The following is a 14793-nucleotide window of genomic DNA, read 5'->3' as shown; positions in this document are numbered from 1 at the left end:
CATGGCAAGAGAATACCAACAAGGGCAAGAGAATAACAAAAAGCAACATGGAACTAAGGTGGCAAAAGAAAATATTATCTGGAAATTGATTTCTGGTTTTACACAGGCACACCTCTTTCCTGAGAGATTTTGTAAAGGCAGCTTTTTCTTACTGAAACCTACAGATGTCTAAAATGTCAGGTATTTCCAATATCAAAAAAGGATAACTTTCAAATAAAACTTCTGAAAAAAATCTGTTTCCATTTCAAAGTGTTCCCATGCACCACTCCGTGCATGAGCTTACCATGGTAAATTGCCATAAAATTTCTCACACTATTGCAGTGAAGCTGTTATGTTTTCCATGGGGGAAAAAAAAAAAAAAAAAAAAAAAAAAAAAAAAAAAAAAAAAAAAAAGTAGTTTTACAAATGTGCCATTTTTCGAGCATTACTTAAGCAAAATTATCAGTTGGACTTACAGTACTGACCTCTGCTGCCACCTTAATTCCCCAGACAACTGCAAAATCTAAAAGCCTAAATATCAAGTTTTTTGAAATTCAACAGAAAGCTTGAAGTGCCATTCCTCTGTTCATCAATCATCAGACAGATATCCCCTTATTCATTTCCCCTTCCCTATTTAGACTTAGGTCAGTCAAGACATGGCAAAAAAAAAAAAAAAAAGGGGGGGGCATTCTTCATGGCTGTGAAGCATGATGCAGAGCAACTGGTCAATCATTTCTGGGAGTTAGCATAAGTCAGGATGTGTCTGGCTCCTTTCTATTTCCTCTAAAAAACAACAACAACAAACCACACACACACACACATGAAATGCTGCCACACAGGACTAGTTTTTGGCTATTATAGTTACATAGTAGCACATTCTTATATATGAATTATTTCCTTTGTATCAGCTCTCCACAGAAGCATGTACAGTCATAAGAAAAGAAAAATGGGTTTCTGCAGCCCACCTGAGCTACATGGAGAGCAGAGATATTATTATAACTAAGTCAAAATCCACAAAGAGGACTTTCAGTTCAACACAATACATGTGGCTGTTTAATCTGTAAATCAAAACAAAACTAAATGAAACAACTACTGGCAGTTTCGTACAAATTCACTCTTCCATTATTAAATGCCTCATTGAAAGACTGACACTTATGGGGTCAGTTTAAAATATATATATACATGTACAGATGAAAATTCTGGAAACATTTGTTCAAGTCAAAAGTAACAGTATCAAACAGTACTTCACAAGCCGTATCTGGGACTGATGTAATGCAGTCATTATTCATGGCACCTAGCCATGTAGGACTATGAGCAAACTGAAGCAAGGATGCAAGAATAAACTTTGTTTAATTCCTGTGATGGATATTATTGTCTTAGCAAGGTACATCATACGTGTATTAGCAAGATACATCATATTGCTCTCGTATAGTCAGTAGAATAACATGGTTAAAGTACCGCGTTTTCTGTTATCTGGAAGAACGCATTGTTATGATCTGATTTCCCCTGTATGTTTATTCCAAATTATGCAATATTTTTTTGTCCTTCTTCCTTTTTCTCCTATTTTTAGAAAGTGTATCTGTGTGTCAAATAATACTAGTGATCCATTCCTCCCATAATTTATTCTAAGGTATCCAATTTATATTGGAACATTTATGCCCCTACCTAATATATTTATTACAAATACACACATATATAATATATATATAAAGCTCCACATAATATATTACTGAAAGGCCCTGAACTGTCTCTTTTCGTTCTATTTCTCCACTTCTTGGTAACTTTCTTTGCACGTACATGTCCAACAATTATGCTGACTGCTCATTTCTCTCAAAAGGTACACGAAATACATACCTTTGAGACTGCAAAGGGTCTAAAGAGTTTAATTAAATTTAATAGGGGCATGACTCAAATGTACATGGCATTATTCACCAACTCTTGTAAAGGACATGTTGCATTGCAGTTATATTGCTTACTGAAACAGAAACATGTTGTTTGCAGCTGGGACACAACTACATGTTTGGTGTGCAAAGAGCCTCATGGTACACTATAATAAGACCACAGAATCATAATATCATAGAATCAATTAAGTTGTAAAAGACCCTTATGATCATCAAGTCCAACCATAAACCTAACACTACAAAGTCCACCACTAAATCATGCCCCTTATTGCCATGTCCACATATCCCTTAAATACCTCCAAGGATGGCAACCCCACCACTTCACTGGTCAGATCTTTCCAACGTCTAACCACCCTTTTCATGAGGAAATTCTTCCTGACATCTAATCTAAGTCTCTCCCAATGCAACTCAATGCCATTTCCTCATGTCCAACCACTTGTCACCTGAGAAAAGAGACTGACGCTGTCCTTGCTGCAACCTCCTTTCAGGTAGCTATAGAGAGCGATGAGGTCTCCCCTCAGCCTCTAGACAAAACAACCCCAGTTCCCTCAGCTGCTCCTAATATGTCTTGTTTTCTAACCTCTTCACAAGCTTCATTACTTGTCTCTTCACACACTCGAGCAAATCAATGTCTTCCTTGTGGTGAGGGGCCCAAAACTGAACACAGCGCTCAAGGCGCAGTCTCACCAGTACCCCTTAAAAGGGGATAATCACTTCTATAGCCCTGCTGGCCTACTCTGTTTCTGATACAAGGCAGGATGCCATTGGCCTTACTAACCACCTGGGCACACTGCTGGCTTATGTTCAGAAAACACATATACATGAGATGTTATGGGAAGGTTTAAAATATGGGAACAGAAGCATACGGAGAATATCTGATTTATTAAATCCAGCTAAAGACTTGATAGTCTACTCACCATACATTATCTCATTAACAGAATTCACCAGGTTTGATCATATTTTTGATTACAGGGGAGGCATACATTGTATTTTGTAGAAAAATAAATATATATATATGTATTTTAAAAGAAGACACTGGAAAGTAAATATATTGGAGTGTGGATTGCAGTGAAAGAAGGTTAAAAGAACATCTGGGCTCCTCATTTTTTGCTTTTTCATATTAAGCAAGCTAAAGATATAAGGAGAAGACACAATTTCTAACCAAGGTTTTTAAAACTCCTACTACAGGCTTATCTAATAGTCACAGAGAATTCCTCAATCTCTGGGGCAGCTACAAGCAATAATTTACATGTTTGATGTTTCCATAAAGTCCTAGTCATATTCACTTTTTGCACACAATGTGAACTTCTAAACAGGGAACAGAACTTCATTTTAATGCACAGGTTAAATTTTTTTTAAGAGAAGTAGTTTTCAGGACACAAGACCGGAACACAATAGTGGTAATGAAAGCTAAATTATCAAAAATTATACCTCGATTTTTTGAAGGATATGTTCACGAAGCAGTTCTGCCATCAGTCATTAATTACAAATGTTCCATGTCTCTACCTAACTGTATGATTGCTTTATCAACCCAATTTTTCTTGAAATACTCACAAATGGGAATTTTCTTTAACTTGATGAAAATTGGCAAACAGCTCTAAAAAATAGGAATAAGATAGAATTTCAAACCATACAGACATCATAATAGTAGAGTTTTATTCTTTTTTTTTTCTGTTCACACTGAGGGGGCAAAAGCTAATACAGAAGAGTTGGTTATTGGGGTCACATAAGAGAGCAATGAAGAATATCTTCAGCGATCATAAGACTTGATATGTCTGAATCTGTACAATCAGACATATGCTAACATTCCCATTACCCATGTTTACCTCTTGATCTGTTGTAGCTGGTGCTTGACCTCCATTTGAATTGCACAGCTCCCTCATTCACCCCACCTTTGCACATGTACAGTCGAAAACATGACGGTAGGATTCAGACGTAGTATCAGTTTGTGAATAATTTCACTTTGGCTCGTGCAACCAGAAGAGGAAGTATCTTCTTCTTTGACATATGTACATATTCACATACAGCCTGTGAAAATGTGCGAAAATGCTTGTACCTTAGATCTCAGTTGAGCTGCAGGCTCAGAGACCTGTAACATAAACATATTTAGTCTCATTTTCACAGTATGAGCAATAGATGTCTTCAATGCAAGGCCTTCCTCCTGCTAAATTTTAAACTATTCTCCACAAAGAAGCCAAGGGGTTTTATGGCCTTTGTGAAAGAAAGGCCATTAGAACTGTTTTAAATAGCAAATATTTTCCCCATACTCTGCATTTTCAGAAACAGCTCTACAATTTTGAATGAAATTTTCCTAATATTTGATTTTAATCAGATGCCCTGCGTGGTAAAAAGTTAGCCAAAAGCCTTCTCCTCACCAAATATTTAAGTAAGCTTTGCAGAAAAGGCAATTTGGCAGAAAAGGACCTGGGAGTCCTGTGAGAAAACAAGTCGGCTGTAACCAAGCAAAGCACCCTTTTGGCAAAGAAGGTGAATAGTATCCTGAGCAGCATCAGGTAAAGTACTGTCAGCAAGTCAAGGGAGGTGATCCTTTGCCTCTTCTCAGTGCTGGTGTGGCCACACCTGGAGTACTGTGTCCAGTGCTAGGTTCCCCAGGAGATAGATGGACATAGTGGGGAGAGTCCAGCAGAGGGCCACAAACATGATGAAGTGTCTGGAGCATCTCTCCTATGATGAAAGACCAAGAGAGCTGGGGCTGTTCAGCCTGAGGAAAAGGCTCAGGTGGGTTGTACACATCAATGTGCACAAACACCTGAAGGGAAGGTGTAAAGACGGTGAAGATAGGCTCCTTTCAGTGGTGCCCAGTGACAGGACAAGAGGCAACAGGCACAATATGAAACACAGGAGGTTCCTCATGAGCATCAGGAAGCAACTCGTTACTCCACAGGTGACTGAGCACTGAAAGAGGTTGCCTTGAAAAGTTGTGCAGACTCCCTCCTTGGAGATCTTCAGAAGTCGTCTGGACATGGTTGTCTGCGTAATATGCTCCAGGTGGCCCTACTTGAGCAAGGGTGTTGGACCAGATGACCTGTAGAGGTCTGTTCCAACCTCAATCAATCTGTGATTCTGTGATTTTAATCAGAAGGGCAAATCAAGTCTTACAATTTGAAATGAAATATGATGATAAAAGAAAGAAAGAAAGAAAGAAAGAAAGAAAGAAAGAAAGAAAGAAAGAAAGAAAGAAAGAAAGAAAGAAAGAAAGAAAGAAAGAAAGAAAGAAAGAAAGAGAAGAAAAATTCTTCTAGCTCTAAGTTTTCAGCTGTCACTATAACCAGGAACCCATTTCATCTATTACAAAACTCAAAAGACAATTCCAATTGTTAAACTAGCCCAAGTCTTTTCAGGCTTTTTACAACAGGGTGAAATCTGAGTTTGCTCAACTTTAACCAGCCATCATCCATAAGTGTTAATCAATCTAATTAATGGTCATAATACTACCAAAAGCCATAAAAGCACACTACAAATATTATTTTGGTAGTTTCAAACTGTTTTCAAGAAGATTTTACATGAAACATGTAGGGCCATGGTGTTATTTCAGTGCTGGCTGACTACTTGAATCATGTAAGGTTAATACTTGTATTCTAAGATTTTGTCTTCATCTCTTTCTTGCCCACAGTTTCAATTAAAATGTTCTCAGACTGAACAAATTTAACCTTCTAAATGTAAAATGATTTTTTTTATTTTTTATTTTTTATTTTTAATATACAGACTAAGAGTATATTCATATTTTTACAATCTTTCAAGAGCTTTGCTTTGGTCTTTATTCAAAATAAGAAAAAGTTGTAGACTTCTCTGGACAGTACAGTGCAACTCAGTGGATTCATACCTGACAAATATTTTGCAGAAGAAAAGATAAAGCTAAATTCTTAATATAATTTACTATCATGTCACTACTTAAGTCCAATGCCCCAGAATTCATGATCCAGAAGGTCTTCTCCAACCTAAATAGCTCCGTGATTCTATGATTCTATAGCAGATGCTTTAGAAGGATGCCTTCTTCCGCATATGAATAATTTGCTAATACACACAATACATACAATACCCCTACTTCATTCCCTCCCACCCTATAATACACACTGTGGATATGAAAAAGGGGGAAGTATGTATCAGCCGCACTGCTTGAATATGAAAATAGGATAGGATATAGCAAATATGAGGCATACAAAGTCTAGGAGTACAGAGACAAGCATGAAAATTCAATCTTCCAACAGTCTATGCCACTTCCAGACCAAAACCTACTTGTAGCTAGTCAGCCCTTAAAACAGATGTGAAAATGTTTACATCCATGAAGTTCATACATGAACTCTTAAGCAGAGCTAAAAGTTGAGTCTTCTACAATAACTAATACATCTAAATGCAATTAAAAAGTAATTTTATGTTCTTCTGTTGGGTTATCTACTCTAATCTCTTAAACATGATTGCAACAGGAAATTAAAAATGAAAATCACCATGAGAAGAATCACTCTAAGAATCTGAGAGTTGGTGGTAGCCATTCCTAGTCAAAGCCATGGGAAGAGATGAGGAAATTGAAATTCCATAGGAAATGTTGAACTGAGGATACAGCATGAACACAGGTCATCTCCAGCGATCTAGCACTTAATTCCAAAATACAACATGAAAATGAAGTTTGAACCTGTAATTATTAATCTATCTTTTTAATTAAAAGAAGAATTAAAAGAACCCAGTTTGGTCTAGATCATGAAGGATTTATAAAATAGTAATAAAAACACCACACAATTAAAAGACCCAGTTTACCTCTCCCTCAAAAAGAAACTCAATGTATTATTATCTATGTTCCTCTTTATCATAGTAGGGTATATCAATATCATCCAGAACCCAAATTCATGGTCATACTAAGAATATTCATTTTTCATCCTAATTTAACCTAAAATTTATATTAGTACTATGCAGTGCTACAGAATTACAACTATTCTGAGTATCTTTCTCTGCAATACATCCACATACCTACGTGTGCTTAGCAAAGCATAACTTTAATCCCCACGTAGTCGACTATCTCGCATTACAAATGCTAGAAAAAACAACAGGAGGCTTGCTGGGCTGATTATGGTTTTGGCCATAGGAAATGCTGCCCATGAGGACAACTGATTTTATTCATGCTATCACTGTGTAAATTTGAGACGAGAGGCAGGAGGCAGTGCCAAGCTGCTATTTCAAGAGTAACACTATCTCAATAACTGTAAAATAAAATTCATGCAACTCAGTATCCAACATAAAAGCCAAAGGAAACTTAACTGCCTTTCTGTTCCAGCTCTCAGACCTCTACACTGCATCTCACTGGCTCCACACTTTTTCAAAAGTAAGCCTGAATATTTTGTATTTGCATGTAAAAAAAAAAAAAAAAAAAAAAAAAAAAAAAAAAAAAGAAGAAGTCAGGAGATATTTTAGTTCTCCACGAAGAGGAGCTGCTTGCAAGAAAGAGGACAAGCAGGTGCACAGGGCCAGGGTAAGCAGGGACAGAGCTGAGTGCCAGGGGAGATTAGCTCAACTTCAGTCCTGGGTACAAAGCTGGTGACTGGGATAAAAGATGTGGCAGATGAGGTTTCCTTTGGAGGACCATGGCCATTATGGCACTAGTGGCCTCTGTCAGAAACACATATAGCAGATCACATTAGAAACTGGCTTCTGTGTGCCAGCCTGTGCATTTCTGAGGCACACAGTGCTACCAGCACACCCTTTAGCTTTTTGCGCAAGTCTTGTCCATTGAGAGAGTCACAATCCCATTTTGACTGCATGCCTGCAGGTGCAAACTGACATCACTCCTCGCCACCCACCACCCCTGCTGCGGGCTGATGAATCATCTCCTTTGCACAGGATTGGTGCAGCTACAGAAGGCAATGTGATCTGGCATAAAAGTTTTTCTATCAAAAGAAATCAAGGTTATTCAGGACCACTAGGCTAACCAGCTCACAGTCATGCAGTTGCCACAGAGGTTCAAGGGAGGAGAAAATGCATGGTCAGGAGCACAGGGGAAGATCAGAAATGTCCTGTTCAGAAGCAGCCTGAAGTTACACAGAGTTTTGTTTCCTTGAGAGGGTTAAATTAAGCTAATGCCCTAAATACAAACAGATCATCATCTTTACTGCAAATATGCCATTACTTATTTAAAACTCATCTTAAAACTTTAAGAACAAAAACAAATGGGAACGATTTAGGAGAGCTGTGTTCACACTTGCTTTTCTTTAGGGCACATACAAAGCTGAAAGTGAGTTCATTTATTGTCTCCAGAGGGCTGGACGGGGCACCATCAGAGAGGCTATTTTTTTTTTCTTTGGCTACAGTCGTTGAAATAAAAGCTGGGCAATAGCACATAGATGACTAAGTAAAGCAAACTACCTGTAGAGCATGTTAGAGGATCTAAATTACACACGAGGGAAATGCAGCGACACGGCACAGCTCTGCGATCTGCTCTGAATGAAACACCCGCTGGAGAAAGGCAGGCGGGTCTGGTGGGACGGACTCCCAGAGCTGTTCTGCATCTTGAGGAGTATCCCCCCGACACAGCCCGAGGGAGGCTGAGAACCTCATTTCCCGGCGCCCGGCGAGACTTAGCAGCACCGCTCACTTTTCCAACGACGATCCATCCCATCCTCCCCCCGGGGGGCTGTAAAACCAGCCTCCCGCGGCCCCCGGCTCGCACAGCTGTGCTCCAGCTCCTGCCCGAGTCCTCCGCAGCGGGCAGGGGGCCGCGAGAGCTACCTTCAGCCCCGGGGGAGCCGCGCTGCCCGGCACCGGGAGCATCCCGGCGGCCGCAGGTGCGGAGCTCCGGCTCCCGTGGGGCGGGGGTCCCCGTCCCGGCGCTGCCCCGCACGACCACCGCCACCTTCCCCGCGGGGAGGCGGCCGCCCCCGCCCCGCCAGCCTCCTCCTTACCTGCGCGGCGGCGGCGAGGAGCCCCAGGGCGAGGGTCAGCAGCGCGGTGCCCCGGCGCTGCCCCGCCGCCGCGGCCATCCTCCTTCCTCCTCTTCCTCCTCCTCCTCCTCCCGCGGCGCTCCGGCGCGGTGCACCGGGGGGGCCGCCCCGCTCCGCCGCTCCTTGCCCGCCCGGCGGCCGCCCCTGCGCGCCTCTGCGAGCGGCGCGGGGTGCGCGGCGCCTCCGGGCCCCGCAGGGCAGGGAGGTGCGCGGGGGCGCGGCCCCCCGCTGCCGAGCGGCGGGGAGGGAGGCGGGGAGCAGCCGCCGCCGCTGCCGGTCCGCCCCCGCCCGCCACCGCCTCTCCCGGGGCTCCCCCGGGGCTCGGACGGAGCGGGTAGCGCAGGGGGAGGCCGGGAGCGCAGGCGGGGGTGTGGCGGTGCGGAGACATGGGGCGCGCAGGCAGGGGTGGGGTAGGGATGGGGTAGGGATGGGGCAGGCAGGCATGGGGCAGGCTGATAGGGATGGGACAGGCAAGCAGGTATTGGGCAGGCTAATAGGGATAGGCTGATAGGGATAGAGCAGTCTGATAGGGATGGGCAGTCCGGCAGGGATGGCGCAGGCAGGGATAGGGCAGGCTAATACGGATACAGGCTGACAGGGATGGGGCAGGCAGGCAGGGATGGGGAAGGCTGATAGGGGTATGGGTTGATAGGGATGGGGCAGGCAAGCAGGTATTGGGCAGTATGATAGGGATATAGGCTGATAGGGATGGGGCAGGCTGATAGGGATGGGGCAGGCTGATAGGGATGGGGCAGGCTGATGGGGATAAGGCAGTCAAGCAGGTATTGGGCAGGCTAATAGAGATGCAGGCTGGTAGGGATGGGGCAGGCAAGCAGGTACTGTGCAGTGTGGTAGTGATATAGACTGATAGGGATGAGGCAGGCAGGCAGGGACTGGCAAGCAGGGATGGAGCAGGCAGGCAGGGATGGGGAACGCAGGAAGAGGGCACGCTGGCCGGGATGGGGTGCAGTGGCAAGCACAAGGCAAGCAGGCACAGTGCGTCATGCAGGCACAGGGTCCAGGGATGGGCCCCCACCTGGTCTGCTCTCTTTGACGTGCCTGCACACTATGCTTGTGACTGTGTAACATAACTCAAAACACACTGGTGTGCTGGGACACTTCTCACCCATGCCTCCCTGGAGGGAAAAGCCTGGGGGATCAGAACCCCTTCATACAGCTTTCTGGGCTGCCCTCAAGCCTTCTCTTGAAGGTGTTGGCTGGTACCTGCAACTCCACCATCTGCTAATGGAACAGCCAAAATGTAAGCAGTGGCAATCAAATGAGAACATCAACCTGGCCGAATTTGTGTTGGCAGCTTGTGAAAGGTTTGTGGCAGCTCCTATAAGTGTCTTGCGAAATCACAAGAAAATGTATTGTTATTACATACGTTTCTAAAGCTCCCACCACGAGCCTATTTGAATGCTCCCATAGCGTCTGGGCACCAGTATTTACATACTTGGATTATCCCTGGAAAATGCACACCTCATTGAAGAGCCAAATAAATCATATGGGAATCCTAAATAAAACTATATGTTGATGAAGCAGCAAGTGCATGGACTAAAGACTGCCACATCTCTCTTCATCTTTTATGCATTATGTCAGCCATTGTTGAGAAAGTCTTTGCCCTGTGCAGTGAAGGCATGTAGGTTTTAACATTTAGACCTGAACGTGAAATCCTAACTGCCCTTTCACTTGGAGATTTATAACCTATTTCATCTGATAACACTCTATAACCTGTTACTTATACAACAAACAGAAGTGTGATGCTTAACATTTTAGAAATGCCCTTTTGAGTATAGCTACATAAAGTACAGTAGCTTAAATTGAAAAGTGCTTGCTTATTCAAGTACCCCCAGGAATAATCTATGAATATGTATGACAGATGACCTTCTGAAATTTTTGTTTTCTTTCTAAAGACATATGACTGGGCAAAGATGTAAACATTCTGCAGTTCTTGTTTTTATTAGCATGTAATTACAGAGGTTAAGACTCCCTTTTGGAGTGCATGGCGTAGTGTGGTCTAAAATATGTCATAAATGCTGCATGATCCAAGAAACACAATTTGGCTGAACATAACATGACATTCAATTTGTCAGGAATGAGCTGTATACAAGTTTCATGTTGCAAACTGTGCTTACTTTTTAAGAAATGAAGAGGATATTTCCTGGCATTTACAACTGTGTGGAAGGCCTAAGGGTTCAAGGCAATACCAAGCCACATATTAATTGTCAGGAAAGGCTATATTGACAAGTATTACTATTTATATTACAAACTGTGCAATATTAGCGTATAAAGTGTACGAATTCTCTATTCTCACATGGGCCTTCCTGCTACAGGTGATTTTATACTCCTTTGATATTGCAAGTGTACCGTGGCTGTCTCAAACTGATATAACAACAACAACTACTGCAATGTTAGTTTTCTTACAGTTGTATGTGGAAATAAATAAATAAAAAAATAAGGCAAGAAGAACCACAGAATTATGCATTAATGATGGGGGAAATAAGGGAGTTTCTGAAAGTGTTGTCTCTAATTGTTGGACATGAAGATATTGGGTAACGGTATTTTTAACCACAGAAGAACTTAACAGGACGTACAGATGTATTCTCCTCGTTTCTTTGTGAACATCGCCAGGCACAAAATGTCAAACATACTCTGTCATCAACCCAGAGATCTTAGAAGACTTAGGAAGATTTAAAATATTTTAAGATCTAAGAAAAGACCAAGGCTTCATGCTTAGGGAGGGAATGCACATAAGGAGACTTCGTAAGCAATGCTTTCTTTTTCAGAAAAAAAAAAAAAAAAAAAAAAAAAAAAAAAAAAGAGAGAGATATGGATTAAAAACTCTGAAATAATTTTCAGCATTAGTTGGAAAAATGCAAATAACTTGATTATCAAGGATATGTTTTTCTTCACATTTAGAATGCAGGCAGGATATGCTCTCAGAAAACATAACTTTTTCCTCTCAGCAACAAAGACTTGGTATTACATGATAGGATTCTTTTATGTCTCCTTCTGTTTCCTATGTAACTTTATTTCCCACAGAATTGGCGATGCATTTTTAAACAGAGATTTGCAGCTCTAAATTCAGACACAGCCTCCAAGCAAGCATAGTACATGGTAGGTTGACGTCAAATTAAAAATCTGAAACTTTAGTCATTTTTGTAGATTGTCCTCAGAATTGCACATTCGGTTTGTACATTTGGTCCAACTCTTTCTCCGCACTACAATCCTGATGTTCCATGACTCCATCATGTCCATGTCCATGACTCCTTCAGATTTAATTCCAGAGGCACAGGTTTTCCAGTAGCTCAGAACCTAAAAAGTGGGCACATTTCTATTCAGAGAGTCACAGTTTCCATTTAGAAATAAATCTGCTTGCATAAATAGAACTTGCATTAGTGAGCAGCAGATCATATTGTATGTACACAATCCTTTTTGTAAACATAAGCAGTTGTTGATACTTTGGTCTTGCTTGGATGGTTGGAGTGTTCTGAATGTGGGAGCCACCAGGTGTCTTACAAAGATGGTAGACCCTTTTTTCCCATGTCAACTGTTGGTCATTGTAGACAGTGAAAAGCCCCAATACTTCTCAAAGAATATGGAAAAAGCATGTATAAAATTTGCATTTTTTTTCTCCCACTGTTTGCCACTGATACATAAAGCAATTTTCAGCTTGCTTGCCTGTTTCCATTCCATAGGTACACACCATTATTTCAGGCACAGTGTGGATGAAGTACATAGTATGTAGTAATATCCTCAGATTTCTTTTGCTCTGCATTCTTTAATTATATGGTATTCAAAATCATTAATAAATAATTAATAAATTATTAAATATAAAACAAGATTTTTCTTTAGAGTTAATAACTGGCACAACTTTGACTTGAACCTCAGATGTTAAGTATCTGATAACCAGTGGAAAGAACATTTTATACCTCTGAATAAAACATCAGTGTTGGAAATGTGAAATTTGTTGTTGAGGTAAAATTCTTGAAAGGTCAATTGTTTTCCTTAGAATATGTAGTTTGACTGTGTAGTTTCATCCCTCACTGTGAAACTGAAAGAGATTCTACCTCTAGAAATATGCTGTACTATCACTGATAAGAAAAGTGAAGAATATCTTCGAATCTCCTCTCCTCTCCTCTCCTCTCCTCTCCTCTCCTCTCCTCTCCTCTCCTCTCCTCTCTTTCCTGTCAACATTTTTCATTTCCTAAAGCAAACAAAGCTACCATTTTTTTTGGCTGTGTGTGCATAAACTGGATTCCACCTGTTGGCATCTGAGCTGATGATCACTTTTTAACTCTAGCTGCTCTACTTCTCATTTTCATCTGTCTTGGAGACACTGTGCCAGCAAAATACCAGAGGTGCTCTTTCAGAGTCTTCAAAACCAGTTCCCTTATAAATAAGAGAATATGGTAAATTAGTAAAAAATGACACCAAAATTCAAGAATCAGCATGGGAAAAGAACAAGGATTTATATGCACATTTAAACATTAGTAGTATTTTGAATGAACAGAAAAAATGTATCTATACAGTATTATAAATTTATCTATGGTTTTATCTTTCTATATTCAAATCCACAGTTTATCGGAAGCAGAGCAAAGGTGAAGAAGACAGTTTGAACTAAAGTATGTAACTAACTGGGTGAAACATTTACGTGTTTGGAATACTTAATCTCTAGATTTTGGCTTGTTTAAAACTGAGACTCAGAAAGTGACAGCATTGGTTTTTCTTAGCTTATAAAAATGACATCACAAACTGTTAAGATGTTAAACAATGTAGTCCAAATTTGGGGTGGGGGGAGGGGGGTGAGAAGAGGTTGTTTTGTTTTGTTTTGTTTTGTTTTGTTTTTTGGTGTGGGCTCTTTGTGGTTTTTTTTTTGTTTGTTTGTTTTGTTTTGTTTTGTTTTTTTCTGGTTCATAGGTTATTTTTGTGTGTGTTTTGAATGCATGTTAGTTTCATGGAAGAAAACCTGTTCTTTTTATAAGAGCTCCCAACAGAGACTGCATCTAAAACACTTAACATTCCAAAGTATAATAACACATATAAACTCTGTTGGGTGAGGCTTTCTGGGTGAGGCTTAACTAGCTATACAAGATGTAGGATTAATAACAATAAAAAGTTGAAATTGTCATAGAGTGTTTAAAGACCTTCCTGAATCACTCACCATCCACTGTTCCCTGTGGATATGCAGGAGATACTTAAATATTAAGATATGTAACATTTGTGGAAGAGGCAGACAGATGCAGAAGTTATTTCTGACTTCCTTAGCACCTCATCTCCTCCTTGCAAGCCTCCATATTTGCAATGTGATCAGGAAGCAGTCACACATAATGCAATGAATTTAGTTTCAGACTGCATTTGGTAAGGCTATGCTGTTTCAAGGATGTCTCACTTTTTTTTTCTCTCTCCCCCCCTCCCCCCCCCCCCCCCCCCCCCCCCAATATTTCCTTTATCCAAATAAGGAAGGCCCAGAAGTGGAAGTCATGTCTACAATAACAGGTACATCAATTCAGGGCAGTTCCAGAACAACCTCTGCTAGCAGTTATCTATCATCATTTAGGGAAAAGAGATAATAACGGTGTGAAAAATGCAACTCCCTTGGCTTGTAAATGTAGTCTGTGATGTAAGACAACATATAAACCCAAACTCATCAACAGAAACCAGCAAGCCTCAAAGTTACTTGCTAGTATCCTTTTAATATAGGCTAAGTTAGTTTCATCCCAGGAAAAGTGCTGCAGCATATCAGGGAATGAAGTCTCTCCCATATCTGGTTAAAGTATGTTATCTATTAGAATGAATCCTGTTCTTCATCCTGCACCTGCAGTTCTTGGTCTCTTAAGTGTTGGAAGAAAAGACAGGTAGTAGCAAAATTCTGTCACCTCCTTCCCTGCCCCAACCCTTCTCATTGAATCACTCAGAAAAGGGAATGGGAGCATAATACAGTGATCAGTATTTAAATATGT

The 14793-nt window shown here is 41.0% G+C and overlaps 1 protein-coding gene and 1 long non-coding RNA gene across 2 annotated transcripts in view; both read right to left on the bottom strand.

Moving 5' to 3' along the window:
* ADAMTSL1 (ADAMTS like 1) overlaps nt 1-8961 on the bottom strand; it is a 476605-nt gene extending 467644 nt beyond the window's left edge. The window contains exon 1 of the mRNA XM_040540933.1: nt 8789-8961. Coding sequence (XP_040396867.1) covers nt 8789-8866 — 78 coding nt within the window. The 5' untranslated portion in view covers nt 8867-8961. The remainder of the gene's footprint in view (nt 1-8788) is intronic.
* LOC121061699 lies at nt 3520-8754 on the bottom strand. Its single transcript, XR_005815221.1, has 2 exons — nt 6347-8754; nt 3520-4964 (listed from the first exon to the last, which is right to left on the bottom strand). It is a non-coding gene; the product is annotated as an uncharacterized LOC121061699 (long non-coding RNA).
* Nucleotides 8962-14793: the final 5832 nt, after the last annotated feature.

Source organism: Cygnus olor, chromosome Z (genome assembly GCF_009769625.2).
Source record: "Cygnus olor isolate bCygOlo1 chromosome Z, bCygOlo1.pri.v2, whole genome shotgun sequence".
NCBI lineage: Eukaryota > Metazoa > Chordata > Aves > Anseriformes > Anatidae > Cygnus > Cygnus olor.
This window is presented reverse-complemented; position numbering and strand designations above follow the sequence as displayed.